The sequence below is a fragment of the Sorex araneus genome, chromosome 1 (genome assembly GCF_027595985.1).
Source record: "Sorex araneus isolate mSorAra2 chromosome 1, mSorAra2.pri, whole genome shotgun sequence".
Classification (NCBI taxonomy): Eukaryota; Metazoa; Chordata; class Mammalia; order Eulipotyphla; family Soricidae; genus Sorex; species Sorex araneus.
Genome location: NC_073302.1, coordinates 402,979,360 through 403,002,456, shown reverse-complemented (window position 1 = coordinate 403,002,456; position 23,097 = coordinate 402,979,360). Strand labels below are relative to the sequence as shown.

General features: G+C 39.2%; 1 protein-coding gene across 3 annotated transcripts in view; it reads left to right on the top strand.

Annotated features, from left to right (window-relative positions):
• The window catches only part of RELN (reelin), a 530,126-nt gene that overhangs the window by 396,232 nt on the left and 110,797 nt on the right, over positions 1-23,097 (top strand). For all 3 annotated transcript variants that reach the window (XM_055133703.1, XM_055133707.1, XM_055133712.1), the window contains exons 26-29: positions 1,602-1,773; positions 2,700-2,900; positions 7,329-7,561; positions 22,290-22,447. In XM_055133703.1, the coding sequence (XP_054989678.1) occupies positions 1,602-1,773; positions 2,700-2,900; positions 7,329-7,561; positions 22,290-22,447 (764 nt within the window). The remainder of the gene's footprint in view (positions 1-1,601; positions 1,774-2,699; positions 2,901-7,328; positions 7,562-22,289; positions 22,448-23,097) is intronic.

Sequence of the window (23,097 nt, the reverse complement as noted above, 5' to 3'; positions counted from 1 at the left end):
ATGGCCCCAAAACAAACAAAAAGAGCAAAACTTCAGAACTTCCTTAGCAATATACAAGAATTCCAATAAATGGAAAATCACACGGCATCCCTGGAGAGGAAAACTGAATGTTCAGATAGGGAGATATCTCTATTTGTTTAATGCAATTCCTATCAAAATCCCAGTGGTATATTTTTTGTGACTATATCTAGAATTATAAATTGGCAAAGGTAGCTTAAGCAGAAAAAGAGGAAAGCCCTATATTTATATGTATAGCATTATAAATATGTATAACATTAAAATATGTATAAATTATATTTATAAGACTTATATAACCTAAATAATTTAAATGGGGTCATACCTCTGCATATAATTAAGCCAAATAAATAAGCCAGATATTTGTAAGAATTAATATATGACGAAAGACATCAAATATCAATAAGAAAAAATAATTTTGACATCAAATGATGTTATAAAAAATAAGTAAGCTCTTGGAAGGAAAGACCTATATTATATTATTATTAATATCTGTGGTTATATTATTGTGTACATCATTAAACTGTTAAAGGTTGTATGAAAATTTAAACATTCAGGTTACTTTAAGACCTTGGAAAAATATCTTAAGTTCACTAAATATAAATTCAATTGATGAATAAATTAAAAAATAGTTATACACTACATGTAAATTAAAAACACATACACTTATAGAATATATATGTCAAAGAAAAAAAAAGAAAGAAGTTGTTTGAAAACAGCATGTGAAGAGTTTGAAAAAATTATTCAAATAAGCACCGAGTTCCCAGTAGATTGTTAGGTAAAAGATATGAGTAGATATTATAAGGGAGAAAACAATCTTAATAAAATACGCATGATACACAACCTATTTTGCAATAAAAATACCATTTTTAACAGCCAGTGTATTATTTTTTAATTATGTCACCAAGTGTTCTGTCCACCCGGCAGCAAGACAGGCTTTTAGATTATTCTGCAAAGCATCATGATGCATGCAGAAAGGAATTTGGAAAAATCAAGATCCTTAACCTGATCCCTTTATTTGACATGGTAATTTTGTTTCTAGGAATCTTCCCCAAAGATACAGAGAAAAAAAATAATAAAAAGAAATTTTTAAAAAGATACAAAGGTATAGGAAAATTTTTATGAATAAATATCTTCATAACAGAATTATTTGAAAAGAATAAAATCAGCATGTCTATTTGATGAAAATTATGTAGACATTAGCATTATCTTAAATAATTTTATTTTATGAGAATCTACCTGTGGTACAATGTTTTAAAATGCAGACTACAATTTAGAGACATAGATAAGTTGAGACCTATATGCAGATATATATACTCTGTATAGAAGATACTCTCAGGTAATATATTAAAATGTTACAGAATGTTACAGAAGTCAACCTTATGCTTATGGGTTGTTTATCTTTTATTTTAAATATATGTTTTCTCGCAATAAGCAAAAATTGCTGTGAAAAAATTAATAATAATTTAATGTAATAACATACTAAGGGACAATTTTGCTTGGTGTTCCTTGGAAATGTTTTTACCATTTTCATGCTAGTCAGAAGATGTTGTTCAATGGATAGTAAATGATTTGCTTTCATGCAGATTCGTCTATCTGGAGCTTCCTGCTGCTGCCAAGACCCCTTGCACACGGTTCCGTTGGTGGCAGCCTGTATTCTCAGGGGAAGACTATGACCAGTGGGCGGTTGATGACATCATCATTCTGTCAGAGAAACAAAAGCAAATCATCCCAGTTGTCAATCCAACTTTACCCCAGGTATTTTTCATCTATCTGGAGTCCAGGAAGGTAGAGCGTTGTGGATGTGTTGAAATTCAAGAACTACTGCCAGGACCAGAGAGATAGTATAGGGGTTAAGGCACATGCCTTGCACTCCAGCATTATATGACACCCCCCTCCAAGCATCAAGCACTGCTGAGTGCAGCCCCAAAAGCTCCCTGAACCTCCGGCATCACCAGGGTAGGCCAGGTGTTCCCTGGCACGAGGCCTGAGCGGGACTGCATTTTCAGACCCTTGCATTGAATCTGGCCCTGGTTGAGAATCACTGGGGTGGCCCTCAGGTCCCCTCCCCCAAGTACCACCTGGAATCCCCAAAATAAACTGATTAAATAAAAATTAATTTCAAAGTAAGAGATGCTCCTCTCCCCTAAGATTTAGTGTTTGATTCTTGAATATGTAATACATTTTCTTCTAAGTTTGCATTTTATTTCTTCAATACCTTTCCTTGCTACCAAATCACAGATCATTTTGATGTTTAAGAGAATGACAGGGAGGGGCTGGAGAGATAGCACATAGTGAAGTGCTTGCCTTACATGTGACCAACCTGGGTTCAATTCCCTGCACCCCATATTGTAGCCTGAGCACCTCCACGAGTGATCCCTGAGTAAGAGTACACCCTGAGCACCATTAAGTGTGCCCCGCTCAAAAAGGGGACTGAAATCTGACAAATTGTCAAACATGATTATTGGCATGTTTATAAAATGATTTGATACCGAGTGGTAAAATATCTTCAATTGCTAAATCAGGAGAAAAAATTCAAGCATGTGATTTACAAAATTAGCTGATTTCAGGATTCCTTTCTTGTCATAGAAGTATATATGATACCTATCATAAACTAAAATTTCCTTCCTTGTTTTCCAAGTTATCAAATTACTTTTCTGTATCATTTGTATTGTTTCTTTTAGAATTTTTATGAAAAGCCAGCTTTTGATTACCCAATGAATCAAATGAGTGTGTGGTTGATCTTGGCAAACGAGGGAATGGTTAAAAATGAAACTTTCTGCTCTGTCACACCATCAGCCATGGTGTTTGGGAAATCAGATGGAGATCGATTTGCAGTAACTCGAGACCTAACTCTGAAACCTGGATATGTGCTGCAGTTCAAGGTATGTCTGCACAAGCTTCTTCCCAAGGAAGATTAAGAAGGAGACCATCTTCCAGACCCATAAGAAATTCACAGAAAACATCATTTTTCCATATTTTATTCAAGAAGGGACTCTCTCAAAAGTTCAACAATCTTAAGAGGACAGTGTTTTTTAGGAAAAAAAGCTTGTTCATTTTTAATGACTCCCAGAAGCTGTGGCTAGAGCATTTGTGTTTCTTTAAGTGCTCAAAGAATCCTACCAGAATTTTATTTTAATTGACAAGATTTAAATATGGTCATGACTTAATGAATCCCATGTTTGTGAATAGATTTATGGGTTATTTTTCTACTTGTGCTAGCTCCTTTTTAAATGATTTCTTTTCCTTTGATTCAGTAAATCAAAGGAATTATGACTGTTTTCTTAAAAAGCTTATATTTTAGCACTGTTATAACATGTTAACAAGTATAGCAACAGTTATTTTGACAAGTGCTTGCATCAGAATGTAATCAGAATTTCATTGTGTTTATAATAAAATCTCATTGGTGGATTCTGAGGTCGAAAGTAATGCAGTTTTAATGAACCAGCACAACTATATTTTCCTTACATATGGCAGGATACAGATGCTAAATAATTTACGAATGGAATTATTTAAAAGATCAGATGTTTATAGACAGATCTTCAAATATAATTTCCACAGGTCTGTAAACAAGGAAGTGATCTTAAATGTTTGGTGAAATATTATCCTCTGATCAGATTCTGATGCCAATTTGTAGTAGAAAAAATCTTACAAACAGTATGTGAATTTATATTAATTTGATGGCACAGCCTAAAATGGTAAAAAATGCATGCAATAGAAAATACATTGCCAGAATACACTGCTTCTTATTTGACATCTTTTTTACTTATCTAATCACAAAATGGTGACAGTATATGTGTTAGAGTTTGCAAGATCGTGTTTGGAAGTATAAAAAGAATCTAAGAAAAGAAAACAATTATATGTTTTAGCTACTTAAGGATGCACAAATGCCTAAGAAAATTCTCAGTTATCAAACTATTTATTTGTGGCTATTAGTTGATAAGAGATACATAATATGGTTCATTCAGGAGATTATAATGTATATTTGGAAACTACAACAAAAACTTTAGTGTCATTTGTATAGAAATGTACATTTTTGAGATGCATATCATGTCAGACACTAGGTACTAGGAATATAGACATGAAAAATATGTCCCTAGTCATCGGGAAGCTGAGAAACTAACAAGTGAGTAATAAAAATAAACAGTCACAGTACTGTTATAAGAGTGCTATAGTATAAATAGGACTCGAAGCTTATTATTCCTAGAGTACCTGGCATAGGACATCGCATATGTCAGATGATCCTAAAACATATTAATTGAATAAATGGTTGATGAAGGGAAGAACAAATAGAGGGCTGAGGTATAGTTGAAAATTTGGGGAGATAAAACCATAGTCAGCTGATAAATTTCTAGTCTAGAAATATATAAATACATGTATAAATTTCTAGTCTAGACTAGAAAGAGGAATTCCAATTAGAGGGAAGTAAATGTGCAAATATCTGAAAATACAATGAAAATTTTGGAAACTTCATGGAGTGCTGTATTATCACAGAGGTGAGAGAGAAAGTTGATCCTAATTGTGTTTTAATGATGCATTATCACTTGAACATTAACTCAAGAGCAATGAGTCCTGAAAGACTCCAATTCATTGAGTGTTAACATCAGACCTGTGTTTTAGAAATATCATGCTACTCGTATACTGACTTAACAGGTGGGAAAATTGGAAGCATGCAACCATTTACTCAATAAATATTTATGAACCCTCTAGAATGCTCTGTTCTAGTCTATGAAAATAAATAGGGATAGAAAGTGTGGAATAGGGTGATTCCTACTTTATAGATTGTTGTTAGGTTAGTCACACTATCTAAGTAATTTTTAAGTGTAGATAATAAAATTTAAAGGAATGCTCTTTCTCACCATCTGAGAAAGAGCATTCCAAGCACAGGAATATCGGGTACAAAGACCTTGAAGTATGAATGTGCTTGAAAAAAAACAAGAAACCACAAAGAGGGCTGGAGCAATAGCAACAGTGGGTAAGGCATTTGTCTTGCACGAGGCTGACCCGGGTTCAATTCCCAGCATCCTATATGGTCCCCCGAGCACCGCCTGGGTGTAATTCCTGAGTGCAGAGCCAGGAGTATCCCCTGTGCATTGTCGGGTGTAACCCAAAAAGAAAAAAAAAGAAAAAGAAACCACAAAGGTGTCATTTTTATAAAATTAACAAAAAGTTCAAATGGGGAAGCAGGTAGAAAAATCAGACGTAAGCTCCTGCTTTTAATAAAATGACTAACAGAAGACTGAAATACCCTTACTGAGGTTTTGAAATGATCAATCTAGTGACTGTTGGCAGAGGACGGGTCAGAAAGAAAAAAATCAACAGGGCAACTGTTGCATTGATCCAAGTAAGAAATGATGGTCACTTGGCCTGGTGTGACAGTGGAGAGGTAGAGAGAAATGTGCAGATTCTTGCACGGAGTTTAATGATGCAAAGCCAGTCATCATACTAAGTAATAAGACTAGAGGCATGCTAGGGGATATAAAGATACGTGTATGGATCTTAGGGATGTTTGAGGGGTATGTACGATAAGTGTGGGTGACCTATCGGGTGATATAATGGATTCTAAACGTTATAAATGTTTCTAGTTCCAGTCACTGAAATTGAAAACACAGGGAGAGAACAATTGTTTTAAGATGCTGAAAGACTTGGACATGTGGAATTAGCGGTGCCTGTGGAATGCTGAAGTGGAAATACACAGGAAACAATTATGTACTTTATCCAGAAAGCAGAAGAGAGGTCCTATCTGGGAACCATAGCCACAGGAATTTGGAATTATGATTGTGAATGTAATTAGGAAAGAGACTAAAAAGAAATTCAATCATTGAATTATAGAAAGCATAACTTTTGGGAATCAGACAAATTTGTCACACAATTGAAAATCCTATCAGCCTGCCTATTAAAATAGAGAGAATGGCTATTTACTTATATTGTTGATATTTTACGGTATAGACTTGGATAAACTATTCAAAATAAGATTTCTACAAGCCAAATTGTAAATCCTCTGAGAGATTCTTTCTAGCTCTGAGTGTGGAAATAAGGAAATAAGGAAGATAGAAAATTTTCTTCTTTTGAAAGACTAATTTGTTGAGAGTCACAGGAATAAAGTATTGAGCTCTTGAGTGGTGGTGCAGATGTACTTGCCTATGACTTTGTCTGGCCTTCATCCTTTTTTCTTTTGTTATGATTAAGTTATTTAAGTGTTCTTTTATTTTTTATACAAAAATTTACTATTATTATTTATAAAGTCATACAATGTAATTCAGTGGTGGCTCCAACCAAAAAATGAAGTGTGATATAAGTGACTAGTTAAAGATAGCATATAGCTAAATAAATGTAAAGAAAATAATTTTAAATTATTAGTTCCAAAAATATAATTAAAATAATAATAAGATCACTTATTAAATAGAAACTATCTTGAGCTATAACAATAGCCAGTACTGTGATAAAAGTGATTCATTTTAACTCCTCTGATTAAAAGTGAATGCAGAAATAGAATTTTTTTAATGTTTCAACATTTTGATTCATTAATTCTACTTCTAGGAACTTATTTTGTAATAATAAATTTAGAATAAATTTTATTTGCAATGGTGTATATAATGGTAAAATAACATTGAATAGTAAAGATAGTTTTAGAAATGTGATAACTTCAGCCAAATGACCAAGATGTATACTTCCTTATAAAGGTTAGAAAATAGAAAAATTGAAGCACTTGCTGAGGCATTGGGTTTAGAATGTTATTACTGTTGGGGTTTTTTTTAAAACAATCATTTTGTAATGGCAACCCTCTATACAAGTTCACAAATTAAAGATTATTTTGTTTATTAGCTGTAATTAAAAAATCTTTCATCCAGTAATGGTTTGTTACTGAATTTTTGAAAGAAAACTGAATAAAAATGCTTGTCCCTCTGAAAGCAGAGGGGACAGCAATAGATTTAAGTAACCTTCACATTCTGAAGAAGACAACTGTATCTTGTGCTTCTTCTGTTCATGCTGTCTAGAAAAATAGAAAAGGGCCATTTCTTGGCTTTTGATCTTTTTTCCAAGCCTCCAGTATCACACCTGTTCTTCTCTGTGTTCTCCCTATTAATTCAAAAAAGTCACAAAATTAACAACTGGTCTGCCTTCCATTAAAAAGCACCAGTTTCTTGCCTACACAGAGATTTCCAGAACCAATGGAAATGTCGTGTTTGGAAGTAAAGTGCAGATAAAGTTAATGCAAAACTCAATAGAAAGCCCCTGGCTGATACCTCCTTCTTTATTAAGTTATGACTTAGCACCAAAACCTCGTATGATTTTTCCCTTCTTTCTAACAGCTGAACATCGGGTGTGCCAATCAGTTTAGCAGTGCTGCTCCAGTTCTTCTTCAGTACTCTCATGATGCTGGTATGACCTGGTTTCTGGTGAAAGAAGGGTGTTACCCAGCCTCTGCAGGCAAAGGATGTGAAGGAAATGCCAGAGAACTAAGTGACCCTACCATGTACCACACAGGGGACTTTGAGGAATGGACAAGAATTACCATTGTTATTCCAAGGTCTCTTGCATCCAGGTACAGTGACTATTCTTATATTTCATAACTGCCACAAGTAACATCAATTAACCTCAGTTGTTTATTATTATTATCATTGTTGTTACCGCTGCTGTTGTTATTTAGGAACTTAGAGTAGTAGTAAGACTCCGGTTTTGCTGTACAAAGTTACTGCACCTTCCCACTTACAAAAGGCTCAAGACCCTCAACCTCTGTCCTTAGGATACTTGTAGCCCACCTCTTCATTTTCTCCTCTCTCCTCCCATGCAGTTCTTGGTAATCTGTTTTGTTTGGTTTGGGGGAGGGGGTGTTGGAGTGATGTTTAGGGCCACACCTGGCATATTCAAAGCTTGCTCCTCACTCTGTGCTCAGGGTTCTCTCCTGACAAGGTTTAGGGAACATCTGGGGCTCCAGGGGTCTAACCTGGGTCAGCTGTGTGCAAGGCAAGCTACTTACCTACTACTCCATAATCTCAGTTTGTAATCTGAGACTAAGGGTTTGTCATCATTTGATACTTTCTGCTCCCATGTTTTTTTTCTGTATATTCTGGAGATCATCCAGTTTTGTCCTCCCTTAGGCTTTTTTGACTTAATCTTAGACCGTCCAGGTCCATCCAAGTTACAGTGAGCTATAAGATTTCATCGTTTCTTATAGTTGTGTAATATTCTATTGTGTATGTATGCCACAACTTTTGTTTTTTTGTTTGGAGGCCATATCAGTGGTAGTCCAGGTTTACTCCTGGATCTGTGCTCAGGGGTCCATATGTGGTGCCAGGGATTGAACTTTGTAGCTGCTTTAACACCAAGGTCTAGCTAACTTGGGCTCTGACCCAGGTTTCACAGCTGCTGCTATCTTACAACTGATGTAGTATCACAGTCTACCTGACTTGAACAGTGACCGAAATTGTGGTCACATGTTCCCAACCACAGATATTCATCAAATTAATTTTTGTAATTATGGGGTTGTTTTTGCATTCCAAAACCAGTTTGGGGATGACTGCTTCAAACCATGTCCTGATGGGCAGAGCTCACCTCCAGCTGTCTACTCCAGTGTGGTCTCTGAGGTGGAAGCTTCCCAGTGCCTTTTGGGAACTGCTGCTTCCAGCTGTGGCCTGGGGAGAAATGTCTCCTGCCTGTGCTAGATAATGCTGGTTCCTATCCCCTTTCTGACACAGTGGGTACAGGCACAAAATGGAATTTTTTAAATCTCTTTGAAGAAAGAAGCGGAGCAAGCAATCCTGAAATTTATATGGAACAATAAACGCCCACGGATAGCTAAAACAATTCTTGGGAAAAAGATGATGGGAGGCATCACCCTTCCCAACCTTAAACTCTACTACAAAGCGGTAACAATTAAAACAGCATGGTACTGGAACAAAAGCAGAACTGCAGACCAATGGAACAGGGTGGAATATCCCCACACACAACCTCAAAGGTATGATCATCTAATCTTTGATAAAGGTGCAAGAGATGTGAAGTGGAGCAAGGAAAGTCTCTTTAACAAATGGTGCTGGCACAACTGGACAACCACATGCAAAAAAATGGGCTTAGAACTCGATCTGTCACCATGCACAAAAGTCAGATCAAAATGGATTAAAGACCTCAACATCAGACCACAAACCATAAGGTACATTGAAGACAAGGTAGGCAAAACCCTCCAGGATATTGAAGATAAAGGTATCTTCAAAGATGACACGGAACTAAGCAATCTAGTAAAAACAGAGATCAACAAATGGGACTACATTAAACTAAAAAGCTTCTGCACAGCAAAAGAAACAGCGACCAGAATACAAAGACTATCTACAGAATGGGAAAGGATATTTACACAATACACATCAGATAAGGGGTTGATATCAAGGGTATATAAAGCACTGGTTGAACTCTACAAGAAGAAAACATCCAACCCCATCAAAAAATGGGGCGAAGAAATGAACAGAAACTTTACCAAGGAAGAGATACGAATGGCCAAAAGACACATGAAAAAGTGCTCTACATCACTAATCATCAGAGAGATGCAGATCAAAACAACTTTGAGATACCACCTCACACCACAGAGGCTAGCACACATCCAAAAGAACAAAAGCAACCGCTGTTGGAGAGGATGTGGGGAGAAAGGGACCCTTCTACACTGCTGGTGGGAATGCCGGCTAGTTCAGCCCTTTTGGAAAACAGTATGGACAATTCTCAAAAAACTTGAGGTTGAGCTCCCACTTGACCCAGCAATACCACTGCTGGGAATATATCCCAGAAAAGCCAAAAAGTATAGTCGAAGTGACATATGCACTTATATGTTCACCGCAGCACTGTTTACAATAGGCAGAATCTGGAAAAAACCCGAGTGCCCTAGAACAGATGACTGGTTGAAGAAACTCTGGTACATATATACAATGGAATACTATGCAGCTGTTAGAAAAAATGAGGTCATGACGTTTGCATATAAGTGGATCTACATGGAAAGTATCATGCTAAGTGAAATGAGTCAGAAAGAGAGAGACAGACATAGAAAGATTGCACTCATCTGTGGAATATAGAATAATAGACTATAAGACGAACACCCAAGAATAGTAGAAATAAGTACCAGGAGGTTGTCACCATGGCTTGGAGGCTGTTCTCTCATCCTGGGCAACTCAGAGAAGGGAACAGCAAGTAAAATGTGGTTGTTGGTCATGTGGGGGAAAGATGATGCGGGCCAAATATAGACTAGAGACTGAACGCAATGGCCACTCAACACCTTTATTGCAAACCACAACACCTAATCAGAGAGAGAGAACAAAAGGGAATACCCTGCCATAGTGGCAGTGTGGGGTGGGGGGAGACGGGACTGGGAAGGGGGGGTGGGATGTTGGGTTTACTGGTGGTGGAGAATGGGCACTGGTGAAGGGATGGGTTATCAAACTTTGTAAGGGAGAAACATGAGCACAAAAATGTATAAATCTGTAACTGTACCCTCACGTTGACTCACTAATTAAAAATAAACTATAAAAAAATAAATAAAAAAAAACTATAATAAAAAAAAATAAATAAATAAATCTCTTTGAAGAAATTTTGAGCTCCATGTACTCAACTTAGGTTGAGTATTAAATCTGGTATACCTGCTTTGGGGAAGCCCCTTTAGATCTGATCTGGCCATTGTGTTTAGACATATCAAATTCCCTAAAAAGTGGAGCTGGGACTGTGAGTTTGTTCAGGCAGAGCTGTGGCTGCAAACTCTGCTGGGCAATGTCTAAACCATAACCCTCATCAGGGTACCTGAGACTGGGGGGGCAGGTGAGCCTACCACTCACCCAGACAGAGCCCTGGCAGCCAAAAACCTCCACTATCTCTCCTGTTCTCTCAGCCAGACTCCTCTGCTCTGGATAAATCTGATCCAGAAATTGATCTGTTTAAAAAAAACTCAGGTATGTGAGTTTTGTGACTGAAATCTCCAGGCTCTCATGGAGGTGTGGATGGACTATCTCCCCCCATCTCCCTGCTCTTCCAGAAGCCTGGCAGTCATATCCATGAACTGCCTCTGGGTCAAATAAGCTCATTAACAGGTCATGATCCAGAGGCTCATAAATAAATCTCCAAAGAGATCAACAAGTTGCTGAGATGCTTCCGGACCCTGTGCCAGGCTCTGATGTCCAGATCACCCAAAGTCACCATCCAGTTAAAAATTTAACTCTGGCTGTATTACCCCATTCAAAAATCTTTGAACTCCTGGAGTCTCAAACTCTATACCACTGAAGAACCAGGAGTAACACAGCACATTTTGGATGTAAAGTAGAAGACAACCAATCTCAATTAAGAAAATATAAATACACAAGGCTTAATCAGTAACAAGAAGTTAGTAATATTGTCTAAAAGAGCATAATGACTCCCTTGTGAGATACAACCATATTCCTTATAACCGTATTCCTTCTTCTAAAGAAACATTTTTTATTGATTTTAGCGAATTATAATAAGCAATATAAAATCAATTATCCAGGGCCTGCTATAGAGATGGACAGGCTTGACGGGAGTTTGGGAAAATTGGAAATAATGGTGGTGGGAAGATGCACTGGTGATGGGATTGGTGTTGGAATACTGAATGTAATAAATCATAAACAACTTTTTTTAAATTAAATAATAAAAAATAAACCATGATCCTGCTGGGTCATGCTCACCTCCAGAACAGCTGCTCCCAGTCTGAGCCAGCTGCAGCCGCACTTTTATTGGGTTTAATAAATCCCAAGATCTTAGGCCTCCTGAGTTCAAGTACAAAACTGAATTCCATAAGGAACCACTCTCTTCTTCAGCATAAACCTGTCAGTTGAGTGGCTTCATGTCAGCTACTGCTGCAGGCCTTGGGCCTAGGCCCACACAGCAGCCCTACCAGGTGAGTCTCGCTTTGGGTATAGCTGGTCGCAGCTCCGACTCCAGCTTCTGCCCCTGCTGGGACTGGCAGTGTAGCTAGGACTGGAGCGATAGCACAGCAGGTAGGGTGTTTGCCTTGCACGCAGCTAATGTGGGTTCGATTACTCTATCCCTCTCGGAGAGCCCGGCAAGCTACTGAGAGTCTCCCGCCCACATGGCAGAGCCTGGCAAGCTACCCATGGCATATTCAATATGCCAAAAACAGTAACAACAAGTCTCACAATGGAGACTTTACTGGCATCCACTCGAGCAAATAGATGAACAACGGAATGACAGTGGTACAGTGATACAGCGATCCAGGTAGGAAATTTGGTTGGTCAAGGATGTATAAGTTTCTTTGCTAAACTACTAAAAACCTCACTACATAGTTTTTAAAGACCAACGAAGTCTAATTTACAATTAATATTGTTACAACTAATATTGTGTAAAACTGGTGTCTTGAAAGTCCTTTGCATTCAGCCCCTAGGTTGGCATTACCTGTCTGATACCAACTGGTAGTTCCTTTGTTCTTTCAGTCTCCGCTTCACCCATCCCCAACAGGAAGCCCTCCTTAGCTCTGGAATTTTCCGCAGGTCTTCACTTTGCGTGAAGTGAAGTTTTGAGTTTTCCTAAGGTGATGGCTATTTCCCCCTTGAATTTTCTCAATGGGACCTTTGCCAGGATGCTATGCTGAATTCAGATTTTATGCACTTCTGCTATTGGTGTGAAGACACACTCACAGAACTCTTCCTTCTCAGCTGTTTTGGACTCATCTTTTCATCTTGGTATTTTTATCTCGTGTATCTCCATAACCTAAAGGAATTTATAAGCTCTAGGTTTATATATGAGAGCAATAACATATATTGCTCTCAATATATATGAGAGCAAGAAGTAATTCCTCTTGAGGAAAATGACATGCACACTTGTGAAACAAATTCACTTACTTATTCATTTATTTGACAAATATTTATTGAGCAACTGCATGCACCAAGTTCTATCCTTGGCGCTCAGAATATAGAAATGAAGAAAAAATATTAAAGGCTGAGGAAATTATCGTGGTCCTTATATAGAATATTTGAGAAATTTTGTAGTATGTTTGACAGATTGCTATTGCTATTAAAATGTTAAATAATATATATTTTTAATTAGTTAGCATAAGAATTAGGTAAATAAGGCCAAAGTGAAAGTACAGCAAGTAAGGCACTTGCCTTACATGCGGCCTACCCAGGTTTAATCTCCAGTACCATGTATGGATTTCTCAGCCCTTCCAGGAGTGATCCCTGAGCACAGAGCCAGGAGTAAGCCCTGAGCATCACAGTATGAAAATAGATAAATGGATCTAAATTTGAAAGGAGTTTGTTTTGATTAATAAGTGACAAATTAACTTTCAATCTGCTGGAAGCTTGGATAAAGAAGGATACTATAGAATTTCTCATTGTTGGGTAAAAAGAAAAACATAATATGCTCTTATAATTGAAATACACATCTTTTCCTATGCTTAGTATTCTAGAATAAAATTATAATGTATATCTTTGTGGCAGCTATAGTAAGTAGCACAGAACTCAGTATAATTTTGCAGGGAATGGAGCACAACTGGTTATACTCAGAGGACCGTGCCATACCACACCCAGGGCCTCACACATGCAAAGTTTGTGCTCTACCATCTGAGCTACATACTTGATGCAGAGATCAGTATTTTTTAACTCTACCATCTACAAAGGTAAAGAAACATTCAAGTGAGCTCTTCTTAATCAATCCTGCAACAAAGCACTGCATTGTGATTCACTCGAGTCATTTCTGTGTGGAACTGAGAAACTAACATGAGCATTTATGTTGCTTTCTGATGCTACAACTTATATGTGCTTGAGATGCTCCTTAGCACCATTCTGCAATATATGAAGTTTGCTTTCTTCTTAGAATACAGCAGAACTACAGTTTCCTCACATCTTTCAAAACTTGTTGTGGTCTCACAAAATGTGAGTAGGAAAAAAGTGTAACCTTTAAGAGCATGGGTGAATTTTCCCATGTTTCTTGTTTTATGAGAACTTATTTTGAGATGAATCTTAAATCACTGTGGAACCTTAATGTCTGCAATTAGCAAATTGTGCTGAGTGTATAGAATAACTAGGAAATAAACTGTTATTGGATTTCTATTGATAATGGTTGTTAGTATGGTATGCATTTTCTCATTCTAACTTGATATAAAAATCCTAGCAATCTGTAAGAGTGGCTTATCCATAAAGTTTCCAGAATCATTCTGCAACTTTTTTTTACCACAGATCACCAAAATAGAGAAGTTGGCTGTATTCTCTGACTGCCTCCTTATGTAGATGTGAGTCTCTCAAAAATTACCTAAAAGAATTTTGTAGAAAAACTAGCCAGATAGGCAATTTGGTTGGTTGGGGATCTACAAGTTTCTTTGCTAAGCTACTAAACCTCACTACATAGTTTTTAAAGACCAAGAAAATGTCAGTGGATTATTGAATCCTAAGTGAACGTATTGCCATGTGAGTTTTGTGGTTTATAAAAGAGAGGCTTAAATTATTAAATGAGTGGGTGGAAAGTGTTCATGGAGTTAACATTCTTGAATAAAATTTAAGAATTTTTCTTTAAAAAAGAATTTATTTTAATGTTACTTTCATTAGGATAGAGGACTAATGACAATATTAGAAAAAGCAAATTCAAATGTCCAGCATGGCTCAATAAGATAGAATTCCATTTTTTCCCCTCATTTATTAGTGCAGAGTGTCTGTTGTGCTGTGACTGTCCACATTCCAACAGTGTCTGCAGATCACGTGCTGCCGTCTATAAACTCTCGAGCCCCAAGCTGCTCTCCCGCTCCTCCCGATGAGGTCATAGGTACAGGCTGGGAGAGAGAAGTTGGTACAGCAGGAGTGGGAACAATTTGACTGCTTCTAAAAATTTCAACCCTTCGAAATTTCCTGGGGGGAAGAGGGAAGAAGCTCTTTCTTTTCTTTTCCTTTCTTTTCTTTTCTTTTTCTTTTCTTTTTTTGACTTTTTGGGTCACAGCTGGTGATGCTCAGGGGTTATTCCTGGCTCTGCACTCAGGAGTTACTCCTGGCGGTGCATGGGGGCACCTTATGGGATGCTGGGAATTGAACCCAGGTTGGCCTTGTGCAAAGCAAATGCCCGCCCCACTCTGGCCCGTTCTTGCACTTTTTATTGTCTTAGCTTCTTCCCACTCTTTGCTAGGCCAATGTCTTACCGGCAAGTCTAGAGCAGTTAGGGCTTTCTGCTGCTCAGCAGTTCACATCTATTTAACGCCGTGCATGAGAGGGACAAGTGTGATGTCCTGTGGCAATCAAGACCCAGGGAACTGCAAGTATGACAAAGGGCCCGGGAGGTCACTTTCACTAAGATGAGTCAGGAATGGTGCCAAGCTGACGGAGCCCGCCAAAGGCAAACTGCTTTTGATGGTCTTTGCTTAGCTCAGAGGCTGACTGCTAGGTGCCCAGCGATATGTTAATTTGCTCGAGCAATGACCCACTGGGAAGAACCCCCCATGAGTAGAGGGAAATTTCCCCTCCTCCTCTTACACTCAACTCGGTAATAAAATCTCCGGATTAGGGCCAGGGTCAGAGAGATAGTACCGGAGGTCAGTACTTACCTACATGCATCAGATGCTGGTACAATCCTAGGACCTCAGAGGCCCATTGAACACTTCCTGTGCTTAGGAATGATCCCCGAGCATGGAGCCTAGATTAGTCTCTGAGCTCTGCTGAGTACAGACCACAGCCACTGAAACAAAACAAGCAAAAACAAAATCTTAGGGTCAGGGTTGACGCAAAATTCAGAAAATTCTCCTCCCATGAGACTGGGATTTTTTGAGGGGGGTCGGGGAGATACATTCAGCAGTGCTTAGGGCTTTCTTCTGGCTTTGTGCTCAGGCTCACTCCTGGCAGGGCTCAGGAGACCATATTTAGGTTTTGATTTGTTTGTTTTTGGCTCACCCAGAAATGCTCAGGGGATACTCATGGCTCTGCACTCAGAAATTACTCCTGGCAGGGCTCAGGGGATGCCGGGGTTTGAACCGGAGTCAGCTGCATGCAAGGCAAGTGCTTTACTATTGTTCTGGACCCCCAGGAGACCACATTAATACCAGGGAACAAACCTGGGTCAGCTTCATGCAAGGCCAGAGCCTTCCTTGCTCTACTCTCTCTCTCCAGCCCCTGGATCTCTCCTAAGCTAATGCAGCTGCCTCTATTTTGACCTTTCAAGCCCTTGGTTGCATCTGGTCCTGTTGCTTCACCTCCGCTACTAGCTCTGATGGATAACTCTGACTCTCTGGGGTCTGTATGATCTCTGCATCCCAAGTGGCACCTAATAGAGGGTTTTGTACTTTATAAGCCATAGTACATTGGTATCTAGTTATGCAATAGGGTGGAAGAAGAGAGAAGACTCCCCCCACCCTCAAATTAGCTTTATTTTGCTTTTTGTTTCAGTCCATTTGAGCTGCCATAGCAAAATGCTGCAAGACTGACTAGTTTATAAACAAGAGCAATTTGTTTCTCCCAGCTCCGGGCACTAGAAGTCCTAGATTAGGCTACCCATAGGGTTAGGAGAGCGTCCTCTTTTTGATCTGAGATTTCATGCATCCTATATTAGAATATACAAGAGAGGGGCTGGAGCCATAATCCAGTGAGTTGGGTGTTTGCCTTGCACTCAGCCAACCCAGGTTCAACCCCTGTCATCCTATATGGTCCCCCGAGCACTGCCAGGAGTAATTCCTGAGTGCAGAGCCAGGAGTGACCCCTGAGCATCACCAGGTGTGACTTACAGAAACAAAATAAATAAATAATAAAAGAGTAAATCATATTTAATAGAATTAGGGGACATTTAGCGTTACTGCAATACTCATCCTTTTCTGTATTGTTTTAGGGCCACACCTGGCAATGCTTAGGGTCTAGTCTAGACTAGTGTTTGGGGATGCTCCAGACAGTGCTTACAGGGGGTATCATGCAGTGATGGTAAGTCAACCCAGGCCTCTCACCTACAAGCACATGCTCAGCCCACCAAGATATATTTCAGCCTCTTTTTTAAACATTTCTCCACCAACCTCAAGGAGATCAACCTGAGGCTGCAGATGCCCCAGGTGCTGCCCAGAGACGCAGGCAGGTGCATGTTTGTCAGTATGCAGATAGTTATAGCATGCCAGTCGACCAAAAGCTTACATTGGTAGACTGGGAACACCTGTAAAGGCAATTAGAGGCCACCCCAAAAGCCTACATCCCTCTCGGAGAGCCCAGCAAGCTACCAAGAGTATCCCACCCGCACCACAGAGCTTGGCAAGCTACCCGTGGCGTACTCGATATGCCAAAAACAGTAACAACGACAGTCCTCATTCCCCTGATCCCAATAAGCCATCAGGCTACACTAGCCTGTGACAGGGACAAATGGAGACGTTACTGGCACCTGCTCAAACAAATCGATGAACAACAGGATGACAGTGATGCAGTGATTAGTGCAAAAGTCAGCAGTTCAAAATTCACTGGGTAAATGTCATCCTGAACTCAGAACTCTGCTTCCAAGACTTATTAGCTCTTGTCCAGTAGAAGGGGAAAAGTCACAGAGACAGATGCATTGATTTCATTTTTCTGAGGTAACATGGCTGCAGTGGTGTTACTGTTTATGTTTTCTGGTGCACAGAGTTCTTGCAACACTACCACCGCCAAAGTGTCAAAGATCCTCCACTTCTGTCCTTACAGTGCTCTCCTCTTGGATGTGGTTCCTCTTAATATACAGAAAGGAAGAGAAATGGGAAGCAGAATATTTAGTCCATAGATATTCTGAAAAAAATAGAAATGCTTGTTACTAGAATTGTTACTAGATGCTTGTTACTAGATGTTTGTTACTGGTCCTCCAAGACCGGTGTCTGGGATAAGCAGTTTTTCTTGCAAATGGAAAATCTGGCAGAGGCAGCAGTGAGCCTTAAATATGTATAAGGGTGTATCCTGACATCCTATAATATTGCAAAATGATAAATCAGGTTCTTAAGGTTCCTGAATTATAATAGTTCTTCGTTCTAGGAGTGATTCCCTACTCTAAGTTTCATCCATGTTTTGCAACTGAAAGTTGTTCTCGTCCTGTTTTTCCAAAACCAGGCAGGAAATAATGCAGCCCTAGTCATCCTCACCTACTTCACTGCCTTCCTCTCCACGTTCTTTTCTGAGACTGTGGCCCCACCATGGTTCGCTCAGATACATCCAATACTGCCTCCATGAAGTGGAGGAGCATAAAGCAGTGCATATTTGTTGCAGTGACTAGAGTTTCAAAATATTGGAAGACAGTGAATTAAAGTAGTTAAGTCAGATCAGGAGCCAAGGAACACATCTGGTCTGATGATCCAAAGCCAGGTAATATAGAGTAAAATCTGAAACCAGGTTTGCTTGATGTTGGGTCAAATAATCCAATTGTTAAAGCTACACGTGAGATAAAAATGAAAGACTGTTCTTAACATCACAGAGTGAGCCATTATTTTGAAACATTCCAATGTATTGTTCTTTTCTCTTTTTTTTTGCTTTTTTTTTTTTTGCTTTTTGGGTCACACCTGTCAATGCACAGGGGTTACTCCTGGCTCATGCACTCAGGAATTACTCCTGGTGGTGCTCGGGGAGACCATATGGGTTACTGAGAATCAAACCCGGGTCAGCCAAGTGCAAGGCAAATGCCCTACTCGCTGTGGTATTGCTCCAGCCCCTGTATTGTTATTTTCCTTTTCAAAAATTTTTTATTAGTGAATCACCGTGAAGTACAGTTACATACTTATGAACTTTCATGTTTGCATTTGGTTTACATCCCTCCACCAGTGCCCATTCTCCTCCACCAATGTTCCCAGTATCCCTCCCACCACCCCCACCCCAACCCCCAACCCCCCACCCTGCCTCTCCAGCAGAGCATTCCCTTTTGTTCTCTCTCCTGTTGGATGTTGTAGATTGCAATAGAGGTACTGAGTGGAACAATACATGTGCCGAAAGTAGCCTATAGACCGAACATGTATTGTTATTTTCTTAGAGCTCAGTTCTTGGGTGAAGAACTACTCTTCATTAGACTCCAGCTTCCTGGTTGATTTGAATAGCATCCAGCATGTGCGGGAAGGCAATGGGGGCAACAAGCTCTCTGCTAAGGAATAGCAAATATGTTTCTACTCTAACCCAAGTCAATGAGCTGTTGCTATTCCTCCTGCAATATGTTAAGTTCAACTATCTTCAAATGCAGTGTTAGAAAGTTGAGAATGCTAAGTGTGAAAATTGCTAAAATTTGGACATATTTTGCCACAAGGCAGCATCTTACTAAAGTTACTAGAACAGTATTCTTTCACAAGGAATTCTGAACTGATTTTCTCAAAGGGGCAATTTGTGCTTATATTAACTCTTGTTCCTGCCTGTGAAGGAGAGTTTCATTGCAGAAGATATTTGCTGTGTCCCTGTGACTCCCTCCAGTTGATTGTATCAACCCTAATCATAAAGCCTGGTCTGAATTTCCTATAAAGAATTCAAGAAGTTGCTGTCTCGGAGTGGTTGGAACACAGTTGCTCGGTATTGTGAAGAAATATTCCATCACCACCCCGTGCTTCTCTGCACAGGCCGGTGCAACTACTCTCTGAAATGTGATCATTTTCAGGGTTCTCCGGGTTCTCTTGCAGAAACATAAATGAAGAGGCAAATATCACTTTTAATCACGGGTCTTGTCCAAGGAAATTGATGTTTTCCTCTGTCTTTTGGAATAGGTACAGAAGTCTGCATGTTCCTTTTGAGCAACTGGAGCTGGCAGTCTCTCTGCAAGCTAAGTAGTTACAGGGGAAATATTATTCTCACAAACTAAATATCCCTAATGAGTGAACTTTCCCAAAGTCTATCATATTATAACTATATCTTATCTTATCTTTATATACGATGTCCAGGAGCATCCTAAGCATTATCTGGGGGCCTAGGGGGCCACTCCCAGCAGTACTGAGCCTGACTGCACAGACTGGATGGCTCACTGCTGGGCTCTGTAATGATATGATGCTGCTTAGTCCCAGTGTACTGGGGCTACTAGGACCACCCTAGAAGTACTCAAGGGACCCTAGGATCACAACCCAAGCTTGTGGGCAGGGGAGAAACCATATGGTATCAGAGACCAAGGCCTTCACACATAAAGCACTTCTGACCTGTGTTCTATTTCCCCAACCCTAAACCAATCTATTTTTAAGTCAAAAAGAATTTTTTTCATTTTTTTCATTTATTTTTTAATTTTATTTTATTATATTATATTGAATCACTGTGAAAAATAAATACAAAGCTTTCAGGTATAAGTCTCAGTCATACAATGATTGAAACCCCATCCCTTCACCAGTGCACATGTTCTACCACCAAGAACCCCAATATACCCCCTCCCACCCAGCCCCCACCTAAGTAGCTAATGATCTTCATTTTATTCTCTATACTTTGAATACATTCAATATTTCAATAGAGAACTCACTATTATTGTTTGGAATTTCCCCCAATAATCAGGCCTGCTGAAGAGGCATCATTTAATATTTTTTTTTTGCTAAGAATGAGGATTCTATGAGCTCACACAGCACGATAGCACAGCCGCGCGGTTTTGGATTTCTGATGTTTTAGTTCAGTTCACAGTCTAGATGCATGTCTGTAAGAAGCCGCTCTGAGTGCCAGAATGGGTTAGTAGATCTCTTGGATCATAGTCTTTGGGAGCAGAGGGTCTGTTTCGAGAGCAAAAAGAATTTTTAAATGTTTTCACCTTCTTTCCATATTGAAGAATATGTGTCAGAACTTGCAACAATTGGTGATTAATGTCTGAACACTTTTATAATTAATAAAATGTTGTTGGTTATGTTTTTCAAATTTTCCAAGAGTATGTAACTTAAAGTAATAAAAAAGGGAGTAGAAAAAAACAATATTGTGATTTAGTATTCCCTAATTCCAAAGCTATTTGAAGAACCAAAAATAAATGCATTCTAATACTGCCATGTTATTTTTAGAATAGTAGAGGGGACAAGAAACCATCTTTTTCTACAGTTATCTTTGGCAACCTTCACTAATTATAAGATTCTTTACTCTTACTGCTAAGACTCTGGATTCCTTCAAAAATCTATAACTATTGACAGTAGCATTAAGTAGAATCTAAATGGTCTCATCCACTTTCTGTTTAGTTTTTAATGTCAGCAGAAATAATAAGGAAGAGTGTTTATAGATAGGAAATTAAGGTCATGTTTTCAGATATTTGCAAGGAATAGAGATGTATTTGAACGGTGGGAAAAAAACTGGAAAGCATCTGAGACAAGTGTTAAGTCCAGGCCTTGAAACTGTGCTGGGAAGAGAACTAGGAAGCATCAAAGGCCACTGGTCCTCCAGGGTTTTGGCACCACAGGGGCAAAGTCCCTTCATTGCCCCTTGGCAGTGAAAAATGTTTATTGGCAGCCCCAGCTGGTTGCTTGGAGCTCATAGAGTGCACATATTAGAGGTTCAAAGAGAGATGAAGAGGAAAATGTGGAAGGCAGAAAGTACAAGTAGAGTTGTGAACACAAACTTACCTCTTCCCTGCAGAACCATAGCCAGAATCCCCTGGTATGTCCTTACAAATAATATTCTGCTTGATATCTTCAAGAGTTTTCAAATAAGATTTTCTAAAAATACCTGCAGGGGCTGGAACAATAGCTCAGTGGGTAGGGCGTTTGCCTTGCACGCGGCCGACCCGGGTTTGATTCCCAGCATCCCATATGGTCCCCTGAGCACCGCCAGGGGTGATTCCTGAGTGCAGAGCCAGGAGTGACCCCTGTGCATTGCCGGGTGTGACCCAAAAAGCAAAAATAAATAAATAAATAAATAAATAAATAAACAAAAAATAAATAAAAATACCTGCAAAAGGAACACAATGGAATGGTGAAATATTCATTGAGTTAAAAGAGTATCTTTCTCTGTTTAACTTATTACTAAGAGAATGCGCCATGGGAAAACATATCAATGAAAACCCATAATGTGGATCATTAAAAGTTGTCTATGCCCTCGTTACTGGTGCCTGCTCGAGAAAATCAATGAGTGACAGGATTACAATGATACAGTGATATTAAACAGTTTTAATTTTCATATTTACATAGTTAAAATCATATAATAATCACAAAATGGCTCCCATTGATTTAAAAAAAAGTTGTATATGCCCAATCTCATTCACTAATTAAATATGCTAAATACATCATCAGATTTGAGAAAAAGTGAGAAAAATCTATGAAAGTGTAGTATTCAGATGAGCAGACCTCACTCTCAACTAAAGCTCAAGCTATTTTGAGCCATTCCCATATTCTTGCTTTGGTTTGATCTATTGATACAAGAGACATGTGTTTTTTTCCCCCCCAACAGCAAGACCAGATTCCGATGGATCCAGGAGAGCAGCTCACAGAAAAACGTACCTCCCTTTGGTTTGGATGGAGTGTACATATCAGAGCCTTGTCCCAGTTACTGTGGTGGCCACGGGGACTGTGTGTCTGGTGTGTGTTTCTGTGACTTGGGATACACAGGTAAGTCACACATATATATGTGGTGATTGGCTTGTACAATATTCATCTCTAATTGCTTCATTTCTGTTACTTTGCCTGAGGAAATAATCCTGAATTTGCTATTCTTTAAATCTTATTGGAATTTACAGCCCAGGTACATAAGATGCAGAGATTTTTTTGTAGTTTTGAGATACTTGTAACACTGTAGCACTGTCATCCCATTGTTCATCGATTTGCTCAAGCAGGCACCAGGAACGTCTCCATTATGAGACTTCTTGTTACTGTTTTTGGAATATCGAATACACCACAGGTAGCTTGCCAGGCTCTGCCGTGTGGGCAAGATACTCTCAGTGGCTTGCCAGGCTCTCCAAGAGGGATGGAGGAATCGAACCTGGGTCAGCCACGTGCAAGGCAAATGCCCTACCCACTGTGCTATTGCTCCAGTACTTGAGGGACTTAAGGGGGAGAAAAAGAAACAACCTATAACCTCATTTCCTAAAAAAAAAAAAACTTACCAATAGCAATAAAATTAACAGTGCTTGACACCCAAGGACAGTAGAGACAAGGGCCAAGAGAATTGCCCCATAGCTGGAAGCCTGCTTCATGAGCAGAGGGGAGAAGGCAGATGGAATAGAGAAGGGATCACTAAGAAAATGATGGCTAGAGGAATC